The sequence below is a fragment of the Gobius niger genome, assembly GCF_951799975.1.
Source record: "Gobius niger genome assembly, chromosome: 10".
In the NCBI taxonomy this organism is placed as follows: Eukaryota; Metazoa; Chordata; class Actinopteri; order Gobiiformes; family Gobiidae; genus Gobius; species Gobius niger.
This window is the reverse complement of record NC_136861.1, coordinates 31,358,741-31,377,297: the sequence shown is the minus strand read 5'-3', so window position 1 is coordinate 31,377,297 and position 18,557 is coordinate 31,358,741. Positions and strand designations below refer to the sequence as shown.

At 40.6% G+C, this 18,557-nt stretch overlaps 2 protein-coding genes across 2 annotated transcripts; one reads left to right on the top strand and one right to left on the bottom strand.

Annotated features, from left to right (window-relative positions):
* Nucleotides 1-2,330: 2,330 nt before the first annotated feature.
* gtf2f1 (general transcription factor IIF, polypeptide 1) lies at nt 2,331-11,102 on the top strand. The gene is made up of 13 exons (XM_079565335.1): nt 2,331-2,386; nt 3,010-3,056; nt 3,124-3,196; nt 3,339-3,532; nt 3,792-3,962; nt 5,107-5,312; nt 7,550-7,700; nt 7,782-7,837; nt 8,669-8,800; nt 8,874-8,947; nt 9,132-9,273; nt 9,356-9,491; nt 10,813-11,102. The coding sequence occupies exons 1-13, from the start codon at nt 2,375-2,377 to the stop codon at nt 11,015-11,017; spliced, it is 1,599 nt and encodes a 532-aa protein (XP_079421461.1). The 5' UTR covers nt 2,331-2,374; the 3' UTR covers nt 11,018-11,102.
* Nucleotides 11,103-13,174: 2,072 nt separating this feature from the next.
* Nucleotides 13,175-14,975, bottom strand: alkbh7 (alkB homolog 7). The gene is made up of 5 exons (XM_079565367.1): nt 14,707-14,975; nt 14,449-14,556; nt 13,912-14,085; nt 13,601-13,725; nt 13,175-13,531 (listed from the first exon to the last, which is right to left on the bottom strand). The coding sequence occupies exons 1-5, from the start codon at nt 14,863-14,865 to the stop codon at nt 13,411-13,413; spliced, it is 687 nt and encodes a 228-aa protein (XP_079421493.1). The 5' UTR covers nt 14,866-14,975; the 3' UTR covers nt 13,175-13,410.
* Nucleotides 14,976-18,557: the final 3,582 nt, after the last annotated feature.

Genomic DNA, 18,557 nt, shown 5'->3' with positions numbered 1-18,557 from the left:
TTTCCCAGGCGTCAGGTCTCTGCCTAAAGTTGCATAAAGTTACATTCTCTAAAACCTTGCAAAGCCATTGTTTTGCACAATGTCCCTAAAAAAAGAAGCGACTTACTTGGGCATTGCCATCACTAAGGATGAAAATCGAGTAAATTGAATTTTGTTCCAACTATTGACAAAGCTGGTAAACAGTTTAATCAATGGCCCCGAAGGGATTTGTCTCTGAATGGGAGAACATTGACACTGATCTGCTCTGCAATGTTCTTAAATGTAGTTTCAAATGTCGGTAAGACTATTGGCAAAATGATGTACAATTTCTTGTGGAAGAAGAAAACTCACTACATCAAAAACTCCTGAAGGAGGGGGTTTAAACTTTTAGATTTTACTTCTCCAAATTATACATTCCAAATGAATGGAACAATCCTAATTCAGTCTGGAACTTTACTCCAAAGCAGATATTTTCAAAACTCTGATTTATCTTTTTTACTGAAATGTAATTATAACATTGAAAAATGACCCATCCAGTCAAAGTATTACTTGCCTGGTGTTCGTTGTATAAGCATTTACAGCTCTTACTTATGTTATTTGGAATAATTGCAATATCCTATACAAAAACAAGTCATTGTTCTTTTCAAACTGGGTGGGAAAAGGCATTGTGTATGTGAAACAGCTGTTTAATGTACACAATGTGAATTGCCATTTCATGAATTATTCTGAATTCCTAAATACTTTTTCCTGTGACACCTGTATCATCTGTTCTGTATCATCATGGATACAATCCCCAGTGGTGACATTGTTTAAAGGAAACACTTCCGCCACAGTCATAACCGATGTTCCAGTGACTCAAACAGCAGTGGGAAAGATAGGCTTTTCTTCATCACAGTCGGTCCGAAACCGCAAAATCAGATCTTTATTTCAAAGTAAAGGCGCCATGCTGGCAGCTCACTGCTCCTGCAGGTTGTCCAGCGACATTGATGATGGGTCAAATGCAGAGAACATATTTTTCTACTTAGATTTCCCTGCAGGGATTAATTAAGTATAACTTTACTGAACTTAATCAAAAAATCAGGTATAGGGCCTTTAAGTTCACAAAGGTCATGTTGGCACAGGAAGGAACAGGCAACCATTTTTCCATATTGAGATGTGTTCTTAACTGAGCTTAGACGAGTTGATGCGTACCTGTCTGGTCTTTGTGCGTAGGCTACCCCTGGAAGAGCTTGGTCGCTTCTAACTTCACCCCCCTTTGGAGCTATAGGAATATGCTGGGAGAGGCCAAATGCTAACAACATCTTTGGTCGTTGTGTGTTACTGAGCGCACGCACAAACACCAGACAGGTACGCATCAACTCGTCTAATCTCAGGTAAAAACATATCTCAGTATGGACAAACGGAGGCCTGTTCCTTTAAGGTACATAACACACAACATATAAAAATAAAGATAACGGGTTGCCAAATAAATAACGTGAAATGTGAACGGAACGAAATTGTACCGGGGACACAGACTTTGACAGCAGAATCCATGTTAGGAGCCCCCCGAACGGCAGGTGGCAGCACGCCGGAAGTGGTCACAGCTTTACGGCACCCGAAGAAGATTTTCAACAGGGACGCCGCCGGTGCATTCAAGCATTTCCCAGGGTAACGACGTTTCTACAACACTGCGCCTCTTTACTCCCTTGTCTCATAATTCACACCGTCCACGTTTATGCTGGCGTATAAAAACACGCTGAAACACCCACAACAAAGCCCCTGAACGTGCCTGGGATGCTAATTGCTAAGCAGTCGGTCCGCAAGCTAACTGTGCTAATGCTATCAAAATAAAGAGAACAATGCGCCGCTGCGTGGCGATTTAACCCAAGTTTAGGTCGTTGTATCGTGTGTCAACCAGTGTACTCTACTTGGGGTATTGAAATATTAAAAGAAATCATGATCGAACACATTTTAGTCCATGTACAGTCCTAGTCCAGTGCTCTGTTTACTGCTCCCATTGAGCGTTATTTCTATATTGCAATTTCTTCATGGATCATTAATGCACTGCGATCTCTCATAGTTCTAATGTAGCATGTTTTTACCTCTACTATTTAACACCTACCCTTTATATGGTTTGCAAGCATGATTTGTGATGCCAGTTCTGCTTGTTTTAAGACTTTGAGTGAAAGCATCTAACGTTACTCATTTGGCAACAATGAAAAACAGTGCGGTCCCTCTGCATCCCTGAGTGACTGGGCTGTTAATCTGTGGCTTAGTCCTGGTTTAGACTTAATATATTCTGTAAATCCTTGAGTTAGTTTAACAGCAAACATACTAAAATAAATACACCTGAGCTTGACCTGTTTTGTCTATTTCCAGTGGCCAATTTGACAAAAAAGTGGGATAGACGACAACCATGACGTCCCTCGTAAGTACATTCCTCTGCTTTGATAATGTCAATGAAATGTCCAAAAATGAAATGTGCAAGAACCCGCGAGTCAGTTAGCAATTGAAATTTGAGTGACGGCACCAATGTACAGTATGTGATTTACAGTGTATGCATACATTTTCTCTGTAAGCAACATAATACTCTGTGAATAAGAATAGCTGCTTTATTTAGTAGCTAATGGGGATCTAAATAAATAAACAAATAAACAAATGATGCCTGCTAGCTCTGTTTAGACCTTTTAGAAACACATTATTAAATGCTTTAATAGCTTCTCTTGCAATATTGCTCCTGACCATGTGCACTAGTACCTAAAGACTTAAAAATAGTGCTCAAGACAGAGTGAAATAGTGCTCAAGACAGAGAACTGAAAGTATTTTATCTACACTCTTGCCTCTTACTGTAATTGATTAATTTTATGTTGATGTTTTTATTGATTGTATTTGTTTTTCTTGTATGTTATGCTGCTTTAACTGTGAAGCACTTTGAATTGCCTTGTGTATGAATTGTGCTCTACAAATAAACTTGCCTTGCCTTCCCTTGCCTTGCCTTGTACCTGAAATCAAGAAATCACAAATCTAATCTCTCCATTTGCTTTGTTGCAGGGAAGCAGTAGCTCCTCCGGCACCGAGTACACAGTACGAGTGCCCAAGTGAGTAGCGGGCACTAAAAACTTGAATCACGATACACATCATGTTAATCTGTATTTTTGTCTTCAGAAATACCACTAAAAAGTACAACATAATGGCGTTCAATTCCGGAGACAAAGTGGCTTGTTCAACTTGGACACAGGTTGGTTTTATTTGTTCATTATGGTTCATTAGTTCATTATGTTGAAATCGAAACAGCTTTATGTGACTTAGAGCTCGATATGGCCTCAAAACGGTCATTGTTTATGTATTTCTGTAATCGGCCCTGCTATACATTTTTCCAGGCTCGTATGGAGCGTGACATGAGTGCCCGACGCATTTATGGAGAAGAGGAGGCGGCCGATGGCGCAGCAGGCAGCGAGTTTGGCAAAAAGCAGAGGGAGGAGGCGCGCAGGAAGAAGTTCGGTATCGTGACGAAAGAGTTCAAAGTGGAAGACCAGCCCTGGATTCTCAAAGTGAATGGAAAAGCAGGCAAGAGGTGAGCATCAGCGGCATTGCATGTTTGTTAGGGGTCATTTTTCTTGAAGTATTTAGTAGAATTAGTTTTTAACTGTTGATGTTAAATGCCTGAGAAATTCAAGGTAAATATCTTTGAAATTACTGATGGTTGAAATTATTTTCTTCTAAATTTGCTGAGTGGTCAAGGCTGTGGTCCGTTTCCAAGTTGACATCTGAAATCAAGCTATTTTATTTTATTTTACTTGTTTTTTTTAACTGAACCTTTTTGTGTTTTTTAGGTTCAAGGGTGTGAAGAAGGGCGGCGTTACAGAAAACGCATCATATTACATCTTCACACAGTGCCCCGACGGTGCGTTCGAGGCCTTCCCTGTGCACGGCTGGTATAACTTCATGCCTGTGGCCAAACACCGCACTCTCACGGCTGAGGAGGCCGAGGAGGAGTGGGGCAGGTGAGAGATTTTACACAAGAACAGTGTTAGTGATTATTGTGGTGAATACGAAAAGGATGTTACAAACATCTCATGAACTTTACAAGATTTAGGGCCAACAGAACATTTAACATCCAAGTGTGTTCCTGGACACAAGAACCTTTAATAGTTTAAATGAATCCAAAAAGACCAAAAATAAGGTCGTAACGTTTGCTGTGCAAAGACATATCTTGTATCGACAACATGAACAACAAAAATGTGTGACATATTTTATTGCTATTCTATCTGGAGAAGGGTCCACGGACGCAGCACTGCAGGCGCCCACTGCTCCTGATGAGATGCCCCCACTGAAGGATGGGTGAAATGCAGAGGGCAAATTTCCCTACGGGGATGATAAGATGATAATGAAAAATTATCACATTTAATACTGTCACATTGTGATGGGATTTCATCATAAATTAGTATCATGTGAAACTTTTATTTTGACAGGATGGTAGGGGACTCTTAGTATGTTGATTAGGGTGGCTGCTGCTAACTGAAAGCTACATAAGCTTTGTCTTATGTGATAGCTACTTTATAAACAATAATATGTTCAATATATGTGCACAATCCACTGGGGTCGCAGGGTTTAACAGTAGGAATGCATCTATGAGAGGGGAGAGCCTTTTTAGTGACAGTATTTGGGTTTCAGTACCCGAGGTTTGCGTCTTGGAATTTTTTATATTGTGATAAATAGTTCAGCCCAATTAACTCAACTGACATTTCTTCATTTATTACATGATGCCAAAAGTTACATATTTCGGAATGAGCACTTTTACGTTTAATTTAGAGTGATTGTGAGAGTGACTAACGGTTTGTTTTGTTTTTGCTGTAACAATTCAAACTTTTTGAAAACAACACACACAGTCAGTATTAAACTCAGGTTGTATTATATTAATAAAATAAAATCATGGGAAGAGGGTCGAACATACATTTGAATTGGACTAAATTATGTCTAAAATGGGTGTAAGCCATGTTTGAATCAGAACACAAAACACCTAACTTGCGTTTGTAATCAAATTGGGAATTAAAATGAATAAAGTCTAAAATTGCAGATGACTCTGAGTACCTGAGTACCACCTGAAGAAGCCCAAGCACCACCACTGATCTGTTTGTTTCCCCTCAGGAGGAACAAGGTCGTGAACCACTTCAGCATCATGCTCCAGAGGCGCCTGAGGGAGCAGGAGCGCGGCGGCGACGACGACGATGACGAGGGAGAGAAGTCATCCAAAAAGAAGAAGGGCGGCAGCCGGGGCGGCGACCTGCGCATTCACGACCTGGAGGACGACTTGGAGATGAGCAGCGACGACAGCAACAGCAGCGGAGGGGAAGGTATAGTCATTGTCAATGACATCCGCTAGTGGGGAGTAACCATGGTGATGCTCGCTAGACATCACAAAATCCTAAAGAGCCGTTTAGAATAGAGGAAGCGGGCCGTCAGGAATACTATGGCGGTCACTGGTTTCTCTTTCATTTAGCATATTATAAGATGATGTTTAGTGGCTCTTGGATGTGAATCCGACCCCACAAAAAGTATGATTTAGCTTTTAGCTCAGAGGACACTTTTATTAGCCCATTCTGAGTAAAATCTTCAATGAGCTGTATCCATTAATGATTTCTTGCGAGGCTCTGAGATCACCTAAATGTGGTCGATGGCTTGACAACAGCTGTAAACATGTGGATCTGTCATAAATCGTGATGTTTGACGGCTGAATGCTAACGGCTATAGGAAAAACACCACAGAAATAAAAGGGAAAAGCAGCGTATGAATGTGGACAGATAGCGAGTAGACTAGTCCGGGAGACTTTTCAGCGTCTGTTAGCCTGCTCAATGTATTTTCCCTATAGCCGTTAGCGTTAGCCACCTAACATCCCCAATTATGAACGATCCAGATGATGTCAGCTGTTGTGAACCTATCGACCACATGTAGGTGAGGTCAAGGCCGAGTTAAAAATCATGAATGAATGTACAGACCTTTTAAGATTTGACAAATTAGCGTCTAAAAGCATCCGCTGTGGTTTCTGCATTTTGTGGGGTCGGATACACTTCCAATGGCCACTAAATATCATCTTTAGAGGTCAACTGATATAGGATTGCAGGATGTAATAGGATAGGGGATTTTACAATATCGACTATTGGCTGATTAGCCGATATCTCCAGGACTGAAAGTGCCCGTTTTTTGCAATGGAAATAGCAAAGTCAGGGCTTTAAAAGGAGTCCTAGGCCTCAGGGAACCTGAGGAACATCACAATGAAAATTGGTTTGCTACAAGCCACGCTGCATATAATTTTACCCAATAAATACAATTTAAATACAAGCATTTATTTTCTGACAGATATTTTCATCGTTGAAAAATACCTCATAAAGGCACACACAAAGTCTCCTTAGACATAACAATAATTTTACCAGGAGTGGGTACATCACCAGCTCGTCTCCATGGAGATGTCGACTAAACGCAGCAGAATTTGAGATTTACAAAGGTTAGATCCTCATCCAAATCCATTTTTTGATTACGCACTGCAGTAATAGCATTTTCTGTGTGGAGCTGGTCATTATGTGCATGTTTTTTACTGATGGTAACAGTATAGTTCAAATGTTATGCAGTTTGCCTTTAAATATGTTTCACTAAACCTCAGTCAATATGTACACTTCAAAATGCTTCACAATGACATGTGGGTGCCTGTTATTTTGAAGCGCAGAACCTGGAGAATTCAAAACTGGGAGGGAAACTAGGATTGAATCACCTGAAGTAATACAATAAAATCGGCCAGTGCTGGAGTGGCCAAGTATTTATGTTTTTGCAGGGTTATAGACCAGACATTTGGAAAAAATGGCTGGTGCCGATTTTCCAAATAAAAATAAAAATCCCCAAAAATCTGCATCGGCCTTAGAAAAACCCATATCGATCGACCTTTAATCATCTTATATTATGTTAATGATGTAGAGACAACAGAATTTATATAAATGCCACGAAAAGGACGAAACATACCTCAACATATGTTAGTAGTTGCGCCTGTTTTCCCTATTCATTTGTATGGGGACAGAACGTTCAATTTAAATCGGGTCTGGGATTCGATGGCAAACAAAATGTGAGCGTTTGTAGGAACAGGCTCAGATAGCTAAAGGCCTTTCTGTGATTATCTATATTCTAAATACATGGAACAGGCTAAAAGACTGCCTGTAAACACCTCGTGCTGTGATATGGCAACAACAATTTATATTCTAAATTATTATATTTAAAATAAATGTGGCTTTTATTGATATAAAAAATAGTATAAACCTCAACTCAAAAGGAAAGTAAACACTAAACCAACTGTTTTCCTACTGACAAACTGTGTAAATTATGAGTATTGTTTATGTTTTGACCTTAGGCTAGCGTGTTAGCACTTACTGTACCAAGGAGAAATTGGCGTTCATCGTCCTCCGGGCCTACCCGCTCCAGCTGGTCTTTATTGGCTGCAAACTGGGCCGAGTTAGTCAAAAAATCTAAAAACCTTCAATTTAACTCCATGTAGTTTCCAGTTAATTCCTGAAAAGGTTGTGCGCTTATTCTGCGATTTCTTTCGCAGACGACGATGGCAAATCAAAGGCTAAAAAAGCCGCAGCCAAGAGCAAAGCAAAGAAGAAAAAGAAGAAAGGCAGCGACAAAGACGCGCTGGAGGACAGCGATGACGGAGACCACGAGGGGCTGGAAGTAGACTACATGTCCGATGAGAGCAGGTATTGTACTGCTACCATACTATTATAATTAATACTTTTTAAAAATTACTTTGGAAGTGAATATGCTCCTCTTAATTCTAGTTCAGAAGAGGAGCCGGAGAAGGGGAAGCAAGCCAAGGCGGAGGAACACCCTAAAGGTTGGACCATTCTCACATCTTTACAAGAGTAGTTTGGGACTGGTTTTGTGATTGCAATTTTTTTGTTCATTATACTGTATTTTTAGAGGGACATGTAAATCAAAATCCTTTAGTGACCTTATAAGCATATTATGTTGTTCCCTCATCATAGCTTCATTCAGTAATTACAAAACTAAGATGAAGAGGAAAAAATGATTGAAGTGTGTCATGCTTTTCCCCTCCCAAAGCCCCCAAACACAGCAGGAGCGGTGCCTGCTATTGCTCAGACATTTTTACAGATATGAAGTTGCACAATTAAGGGTATTTTCTTATATACTTTTGTTTAAAGGGGGGTCTTCTGCAAAATCGACTTTTTCAAGCTTTACATCATGTTATTATGTCATTCCCTCATTAAAAACATGCCTGAAGTGTTGCCTTGGCACATTCACGTATTTTTGAGTAATCTGTAAAAACTCTGATGGCGGCCATTTTAGGGATAGGTTTGCCTGAGTCCTCCTAGGAACGCCCCCACCTCCTGGAGACGCCTCCGAGCTTTCGTCACCAGCCGAGTAACCAACCACTGAACCCCCTCCCCACTGATGCCACAGACAGCGTGTGGAGGGGGCGTGTCGGAAAGGGTCAGAGGTTCTTAAAGAGACAGAGGCCTATTTCAAGACATTCACTACAGCCATTTTGAGAGAGCAATTTTATACAAGGCAGTTATTCTAATTTACTGCATTTACAGACCAACAGAAGGTTTGGTCATCATTGTAGTGTGATATAGACTGGTGCCATGTGATTGAAAAAAGCATAATACCCCCTCTTTAACTTGCACCCTGATACCGTTTAAAGGGATCGATGAAGCGTCTGAAAGCGAAGAAGAAAGTGAAGAAGAAAAACAGAACGAAGAGGAAAACAAAGAGGAGGAGGAAGAGGAGGAGGGGAAGAAAACCCCCGTCCAGTCTGAGAAGAAGAAGAAGAAAGGTACTAAAACTACAGACGGAGCTCCGAGAAATATGAACGATGAAATAAAGTTTGTTTTTTTGAATCTCCTTAGCGGACAGCAGCGGCGAATCGGACAGCTCAGAAGACAGTGACATCGAAGGGGAGACGGCCTCGGCTTTGTTCATGGTGAGAGTTGGAGTTTCTGCTATAACTGTTGTAGCTTTTCAATGTTGTTGTGCCAAAATCTGATTTTACTTTGAACATTTTTTGTGTCAGGCTTGTACATAATAAATAGAGGAATATGCTACTTCCTGAAGCCACTGACTGTCATCCTGATCTCCAATTGTTCTCATGCACCTTTTGTTTTTAGAAAAAGCGCACTCCCCCAAAGCGAGGTGGAGGCCGCGGCTCCGGCAACAGCTCCAGGGCGGGCAGTCGTCCTGGGACACCGTCGATAGACTCCGGCTCCACGTCCAGTACTCTCCGGGCTGCGGCGAGCAAACTGGAGCAAGGTGTGTCCTCTATTTGTAGAGGAGATTTGTGGGCCGGGAGTTTAGGTGAGTTTAGTCTGACGAAGCAGTGTTCTGTCCACAGGAAAGAGACCGCCGGGCGCTGCCACCGACACCCCCGCTGCCAAGAGACTCAAGATGGAGCCTAACAGTCAGAGTCCCGCTCCGTCAGGGAAGAGCACCCCTCAGCCTGCGTCCGGAAAATCCACCCCCAGCTCAAGGTATCCCTCATTCATCACAATCATCGTCCGCAAACTGTTTACTTTACTGTCCGAAGACGGTAGTGTCCAAAAGTTGACGCAGCTTTTTTAATGACGATAACGTAATGACGACGAGCTAAAAATAGCTCTTTGGGGACTAAAACATGACGAGATAAAATGGGAGAAAGTGGTTCGTCAGAGCGAGCTGGAGAACACAAAAAGAAAACGTGACACAGAGCGGCACCAGCATCTCACGTGGGCTCACATGCTGCAGGCTGCACCCCTCTCTCCCCCTGCTACTATCAGTGCACGTCCTCAGCGATGTCACTGGGACTTTATCTTTTCTCAGAACAGTTTTAAATACCGTAATGTATAAACGCAGAAAGCGGTTGAGGAACCGATGTGCAGACGGTGCTGTTGATTAAAAAATTAAAAAATTGGAAGCAATGATCAGAGAACGAGGAGAGCGGGTGCTTTTGGGGAAAAGTCCTGTTCACAATGACACTTCTGCCAATGCCCATTGTGGTGTAGTCTGTTTGCCAAAAGCTATAAAGCCAAGAGATTATTATTATTTATCCCAATTTCCAGTAATTTCTAATACATATCATACATATTACTTTATACTGTATAATGAAACTGACTAAAACGTGACTAAAAAACAATATTTCTCCAAAAGACAAAAAGAGCTTACAAAAGAGGAGAATTATAGGTTAATATATCAAATTTCATAATTTTAGTCAAAGTAATATTTTTTAGACTAAAACTAAATTAAACGTTGAAAACCGACTAAATTCTCATTGATTAATGAAGACTAAAGAGCAATTGTATTTGTGCTTTGTTCATGTGGAAAGGCTCCAGCAGAGGACATGTTTAAAGGGGCTAGATGCAAGTTAGCCATTTTTATACTCACTACTGCCACCACGAGCTTAATATAGAAGGTGCAGTTACACATATGACCGGGGATGGCAGTAGTGAGTATAAAATGGCAAACTTGCGTCTAGCCCCTTTACTTTAAACATTTTTAAACTCTGTATAGTCCCTTTAAATGTGTTTAAAAAACATTTTTGGTGCAAAAATACTTGTCTCACTGGCTTTTTTTTTTACTTGCCTACTGAAATACTCCGATTTTGGGACATTAATTACTCATTTCTAGATTACTTCTTGCAGCGTAATTAGAGTTCCCATTGTAAAGCTCTCCATTGGCAGTAAGTACAGTGAGCTTGAACATCTTTCGAGGTAAACGTGGTTCTTTTCATTCTCTCAATCAGACGAGCTGTGTAAATAGGGCTTATTAAACTAAAACCGTCTGTCTGATCGATATCGGTTTTCTTTCCCGCGACAGTGACGTGCAGCTGACGGAGGAGGCGGTGCGGCGCTACCTGATCCGTAAACCCATGACCACCAAAGACCTGCTGAAGAAGTTCCAGACCAAGCGCACGGGTTTGAGCAACGAGCAGACGGTCAACGTGCTGGCCCAGATCCTGAAGAGGCTCAACCCGGAGCGCAAGAACGTCAACGACAAAATGCATTTCTATCTCACCGAGTGACGGGCTGCGGACCCAAGGGAAGTAGACTGAGATCTGTGACGGACTTTGTAGAAGAGTTGGACTGCTATCATTTAGTTTTTAAGTTTGCTTTAGTAAAACAAATTCTAATAAAATTATGAAAATTCTTTTATTTTTCCTTTTTTCAAACACACATGGGGAGAGAGGCTGACCTGGCCCAAACCTCATGGATATTACAGTGCGAATAACATGAGCACGGTAATATCAGTCTTGATGGGGTTTATAATTGCTAGTGTATGGGAGTGAAGCCTTGTGACACTTCAAGGCTTTCCTGGCAAAAAGTCTTGGAAGGTTCGGAGCTTCAGAGCTGCTTCATTCTGTTTGAACGCTGATATCTTGTGGACAAACTTTATTAATGCGACGGCAAGCCTTTTGAGGACTGATTGCGGCTGAAAAGTTAAACTAATTCAACATTTCTAATCCTTGTTTCTGACTAAATGAACCTTGAAAGTTATACTACCAAGGTGGATCCCCAAGAACACAACGAAAGACTGCACGTACGGAAGCCGGGCCATCCAAGAGCTCTTCAGTGTCTTCAAAGAGAAAGGCCGGACATGCATTTGAGCTTTACACAGATTTTTTGAATATGTTGCTAACCAAAAAGTCCAAACAAATTATTTACAGAGTTCCAGTAAAGGCCTGACACAGCATCGTCAGAGCCGGCCAGGGATTCACAACAAAGGTTTGGATGGTAATGTCTAATGGAGTCCTGTGCCCCTTTATTCTCATGCAAATGAAAATTAGATAACGCTAATGAATATTGATTGCCTTTGAGAAACTTGCAGACAATTCAAATAACGTTATAAACACTACATGATATAATGAACTTACCCGACACGAGCAAAAAGAAGGGGCTGCACTTCTTCTTGCAAAGGCTTTATTCAGATTTGGGGGCACTTAAAACCGCGAACAAACAAATCCAAACCGTCATATATGTTGTTGAGTCACCTATTACTCCTTTGTCTGGAAAACGTGAGTTTTCTTTGGACTAAACCTGTCACGTTTGCATGAGCAGCCAGAGGGGGTGGGTTCTGTTTATACTGGCGATTTTATTACAGGAAATCAAACAAAGTCACTAAAGGATTTGAGGTTGTAATTCCAAACACTGGTATTTTGTTGATCTATAATTACGTAAAAAACATTACACATTTACAAATTTTTGCTCAAGGATTACTTAATCAGATTTAACAATTTTGTTTATTGCCATTATGGGGATTATTAATAATTTTTAATGCGGAAAAAAAAGTTGATATTTGTATCTATTTGCTCTTGTAGTGATTGAGTGGCTGTATGTGTGGTCAGCATGGCACCTTTACCTTCTATTTCGGTGGGCTCTAGGATGGTCCAGGATCAATTGTTTGTGGAAGGTTTAAACTGCTAACGGAGCCTGTCACAAGAAAACCAACAAAACAACTTCATTTTCCACATAAAATGTTGCGTAATGTATCTTTAAAGCAGTACTAAATAACTTGTTTACCTTAATAAATCCTTTTCGTAATAATACAAGTGTTGATGGGATGATTGAGGGGGTCTTTCATCTCCCCCGGTGTCTCTGGCCAGAAAACCACAATTGCAGCTTTCCTGCCTCCGGGTCGGCGTCACCAACACACACTAATGGAATTATGACGAAGAAGCTACCAGGCTAACGGGCAAAGCGTAAACTTATTTACAGCCAAGTTTGAGTGAAAAAAAATCTCCATTGTGTAATTGGATGTCAGCGTAGTATTTACTCTCAGACAATTCATGAGTAAAAAAACGCGACATGCTACAACACCAGCAGTAGCGTTTATGGCCTCTAGGGGCATAAGTTACTTAGTACTGCTTTAAAGAGACTCTATGCAAGTTGGCCATTTTATACTCACTACTGCCACCCCAGGTCATGTGTGTAACTGCAGCTTCTATATTAAGCTCGTGCATGACGGCACTTCGGACCCGAATGAACACCTTCTGAGTGACAGTGCAGGATTTTAGAGGCAGTTGTGGTGAACAGGTCTGAGCTCATTCTACACATTAGGACATGGCTGGAACATGTAGGGGGAGGAAAATACATAATCTTTACCTTTTTAAACTCTGTATAGTACCTTTAAGTAAACACAAGACCAAACAATGAAATACACAGTATTTATTTTTTATATTGTTTACAAATTAACCATGCCATTGTTTGGAATCAAACAGTGACATCATTCTTCAAACACTGCAATAGCAGAGAAAGACCACTTTGCCTTGAAGTCGCTTTATAACAAACATAATACCAAGTGCAGAGTGTTTGAGAATCATAAAGGCTGAGGGTGGATGGATCAACAGTCTGTTTAGTCTGATCTAACAGTTCAGTTCACACTTCTCTCTCCAGTTCTTGGCCCCATGTCAGCCTCTCATCAGCTCGGCAGGTTGCGACATATCACGGAGATCCGCCGCTGCCGTGGGACTCTCTGTCCGTTGAACACCGACTCTTCATCTCTGAAAATCTCGTGGGTGAACTGATATCTGGCTTCATCTCTGGAGAAACAAAATGGGTCAAAGTACGGCCGACGGTTTTGTGATGTGAAAATGCGTGTGCGATTGTACCTCATTATGTAGAGCGAGAACTGAGGCAGCAGAAGATCCAGCCATTCGTCAGGACAGTCCTGCTTCACTAAACGCATGACACTGTCGGACAACAGGCTCAACCCAGCGATGGTGCTGCCACAAAACTGAAACATAACACAGAGGTGGATCAAACATTTCAAATACTGCAATATTTAATGTCGCTAAAGTAGCATTTGATCAAACTGAACCTCAAAGTGGACAACTGAAGTTTGTTCTTTTTGTAAGACTTAAGGTCTGTTTACCTGCTACACTAGTTTCAACTACTTCTAAAGTAGAAAAAAGGATAATACCTTGACACTGTCTACATGAGGCTTTATGTAGCCCTTCTTGTCCAGGTCTAAGACGTGCACTGGTCCGAGGAGGGCGCTGTCTGGAGGGAAGGCCACGGATCGAACCCGGTTCAAGACCGCTGCACAAGCCGGCCCCCACGTCGCCCGCTCGGTCTCTCTGTAACCGTGGATAGCCTGTGGGCACATGTTTAAATCAAAGGTTTTACTGATAGTTGAGTTTTACTGATAGCAATAGTAGCGTTGATTTCTTCACAATTGAGTGTAACGTCTCATTTGAAAGCTAAGATGAACAAAACTCTCATCTCAGATTTTTCACTTTTTCGTTGTAGTTTTGGTTGCATTTTTCTAACTGTTTTATCGTTTTTGTTGCGTCTCTCGCTTATTTTGCTGCGTGTGTTGCTTTTTCCATCACATTTTTGTTGCTTTATTTGACTGCGTTCTCATCCTCATTTTCGTTGCTATTTTCTTTAGATTTGGGTAAAGTCGCTCTGGTTAAGGCGGGGGTGGAGAGTAATGATTTCGATGACTTGGCCTCACGTTGTCCCAGTGGTCGAATTCATAGCGTTTCCTCTTCAGCCCTGGCTCCAACTCTTTGAGCAGAGCAGCCTCCTCTTCCTCAGTGATGAATCCAGGCCTCACCTCCACCTGTGCACACGATTATTTGTCAAGAGTTGATTTAATTTGAGTTAATTTACGAGATTAAGGCATTTCATTCAGAGGAAGTTATTCCACATTATGCATCAGACAATAAGCGCTTTTAAATCTTGGATATCTGTATCCATCAAAATACCGAACCTGTGAGCCGAGCCTCCGCAGCAGTCCCGGGTTCGATCCCACCACCAGGACCGGCTCACCTCCGACTGCCGGCCGCCCATTAGCAGCGCACAGGCTCCGGCGAAAACAAACCAACGGTCTCCTCACTAAATATGTCACTACAGCGACGGGAAGCCGCATTGTCGTGTTGCAAATGTGCTCAGCGGATCCCGAAGAGTATATTTGTTTATTCGAAGCAATGTTTTGGAGCACCAGCTGACAAAATTCATGCGAGGACGTGAGGCGCCATATTGAACGCAATGCATCCTGGGAAGTGTAGTCGAATCGGAGTTTGGCGGTCTCGCGAAAAAGAAAACTCGAATGTGTGACAAATAACGTCAGTTGAATCGGTTTTTGAACGCACAATTTAAGCGAATATGCGCGTATTTGCCTTTAAGTATTGTTGTGTAGTTTTAATCCGTGCGTGACCGGTAAAATGTATGAGAACGTCATTTTTTTTGTATGCAGACAGTGTTTCAGAATGTCCACCAGGGGGCAGCAGATATTTACAATTTTCGTTAGTCGTTGGCGCCATTCAATGGTCTTTGCTCTGAAGTCACGCCATGGATTCACAGGTAAACCCGCTCTTAGCTTTGTCCAACCGATGTATTTGCTAATGCAGCACGTAGCCGCCCTAGCTTACGTGCTAACTTTTTCCATTATTTAGTAGCTTTAAGTCTTAAAACAAAAAAGTCGGCTACACTTATACTGGATGGCACATTTACCACTTAACTCCCACCTGAACCGAGCACATTTTCACTAGTTTGGCTTTATCCCAGTCCAAAAGCTTCTGGAAAAAAAAAATAGCAGCAAAACTGAGACGAAAACAATGGTGGACATGTGACAAAGAAGTGAGAAAACATTGACAAAAAAGTGATGAAAAATTGATGAAAAAGTGGCAAAAATGTCACAAGAAATTGACAAAAAATGGACGAAAAAATGACAAAAAAAATTGACGGAGAAAATGACAAAAATGTGACAAAAAAATTACAAAAAAATTATTTAAAATTGACGAAAAAAATGACAAAAATGTGACAAAATGTTACAAAAAAAATACAAAAATATGATAAAAAATTTGACAAAAAAATTACAAAAATTGACAAAAAAAAGAAGAAAATGTGATTAAAAAATTACGAGAAAATGACAAAAGTGACAAAAAAATTACAAAAATGAGTGAATACCCAACAAAAAATGATGGAAAAAAAATCTGATGACGTGAGGAAAAAGATCCTCTCGGTTCAGGCGGGAGTTAAGAGGTTAATTCACTGACTGAAATGCATTACATTTTTAAAAGGGGATAAAAATATATGTTGTGATCATAACATGACCGTTGCTCATTTTTCAGTGAACTCCTGCATGACTTTGAGTGAAATGAGGACTTACTGTACGTGCTTCATCAGGTAATCCATATATGAACAAGTCACGAAACCATCACAGGGGTTCCCAACTTCTGGGTCTGGAGTTTGTGGGACCATAGATGTAAAATGAAGAATGGACATATTGTGGCCGACTTCATCCTGTAGCCTTAAGGAAATGGAGGCTGGAAGTTCTTGGCTCCTCTGGACTTTCCATTGACACTTTTTTTGCTCATTATTTAACACAGGCTTGCCATTCTGACCTCAACATCATGCTAATTTTATCTTTTTACTGTTTTTATTTATGCTTTCTCCCTATTCTAGATACTTCAGCTGGCTCTGAAAACCCAGTCAAATTGTTAACATGAATGAGCTTCAGCTAGCCTGCCCTGAACGCTATGGGATGCCTTGCTCATTCAGTCCATTCTTATTTAGACAGTCTATAGCTCTGATCCGTTGCCTGGACGAATTTTGAGACAAATTTATGTGAAGAAATGCTGTGTTTTGTTGTTATACTAAAACAAGGCCAAACAACACATTGCTTTTGAAATTAGCATTTTTTATTTGGGTCACGGCTTGTCTTGAATTGGTAAAGGTGGATCCCCGAAGCCGCTTCAGCTGAGAACCACTTATTGGAGCCTCTTTCTTATTCCAAATTCCTTGTAGAAATGCAAGACCTATTATGCAAAAGAGACAATCCATTTCTCAGCGCACATTAAGACGTGTCCAGGAGCGTTGACATTTCAAATCAGACCTAAATATTAACTGCTAAAAGGCACTTTTCAGTATTCTTTTGTGGTCCAAAAACTAGGGTTAGCTAGTCTTGGAATACATAATAGCGTGCCCTATATAGCTGCTATACATCCAGGGTGTCAAACCTGTGTCCCTCTGGAGTTTTAATCCGGCCCCCCCGAGGCCATTCTTAATTTGTTAATTATATTTTCTGACCCATACGTTGTGCAGTAACCGCTAGAACTAAAGTACTATAGCCCACAACAGTATATGCAAAAAAAAAACATGCACACCCATTTACCATTTAAAGTGATAGTCTGTAAGCTTAAATGTTTTAGATATTTCATAGATTACATATAATTGACTGTTTGGGCCTGCAATTTGAAATAATGTAAGTAATATTTTCTTTTTCTAGTCCCTCCCTTTTTGGCAACTAATGAGAATCGCCGGTGCCATCACTTCGACCAATGAGACGAGCCTTCATGTGAACCAGCCTGTCAGGTCCAATCAGGAGGTAAAGGATTGATCAATGTTTCTCTCCCTCTCCTCAGTTTGGAAAACTAAGACTGGCTTTCAGGTCCCACCAGACCTGGGGAGGACCTGATTGTTTACTTTTCGAAATGTGTCTCTCTGCAATCTTACAGACTATCGCTTTAATGGAAGTGTTTTTTGTCGCTTTTTCACAATTTTTTTGTTGCATTTTCGTTTGCGTTATCGCCACGTTTTTTGTGTGTTTTTGTCACATTTTCATTTAATTTTAACGTGTTTTTTTCCTTTTTCATTTTTTTTTCCACCGTGTTTTTGTCACTCTTTAGTAGGGCTGGGTACCGTTAAACAATACCAGTCTGGTGTTGAAAAAAATGCCTGAGGTACTGCTGTTTTCGAAAAAATAAAGACATCAAAAGCAGGTACCGAAAAATAGAATGAAATCTTTTTATTCACGTTTTGATGCTGTTGGTCATCAAAATGTAAAAGAAATAAGGGGGAACATTTTGAAAAAAATGGAAAAAACAAGTGGAAAGATTTTGCGTACATTTTGGAAAAATGTCGGGAAAAAAACCCACAAAATTTGGTTGGAAAATTAAAAAAAAAATAATAATAAAATGGAGAAAAATTTTGAAAAAATATGGAAAAAATTACAAAGCAAATGGAAAAATTGGGATATTTTTTTTGAAAAAATGAGGGAAAAAATTTGAAAAAATATGGAAAAATTTACAAAAACAAGTGGAAAAATGTGGACACAAACAGGTAAAAAAAATTGGGGTTAAAAAAAAGAAAAAAAGGTTTCTTGGTTCTTTCACTTCAAACAAATGATACACATGCAAAAGAAATGAAATGGAAGGAACAGGAGTAAATTAACATTATTAATCTGTTTTCTGGTTCTATATGACAAATAAAGGTATCGACAAAAGTATCGTTCCGGTATCGTATCGTAAACCAAGCATCGCTAAAGTACCGATATCGAACAAAATGCAACAGTTCCCAGCTTTTTTTTGTTGTATTATTATTGCCTTTCTTGCGCGTTTTAGTCGCTCTTTTCCTGCGTCTTTATCGCTTTTTGTGTCACGTATTTGTCTTCATCCTCGTTTTCGTTGCTATACCGACACTTTTTTTCAAGAAGCTTTCCGATTTGGGTAATGCCAAAGCTGGAGATAAATGCGCTCAGTTCAGGCGGGTGGTGAGTGGTTAACGTAGTTCTCTGCGGAGGACATTACGCTGCATATAACCGCGGCCTCAGCCATTTGC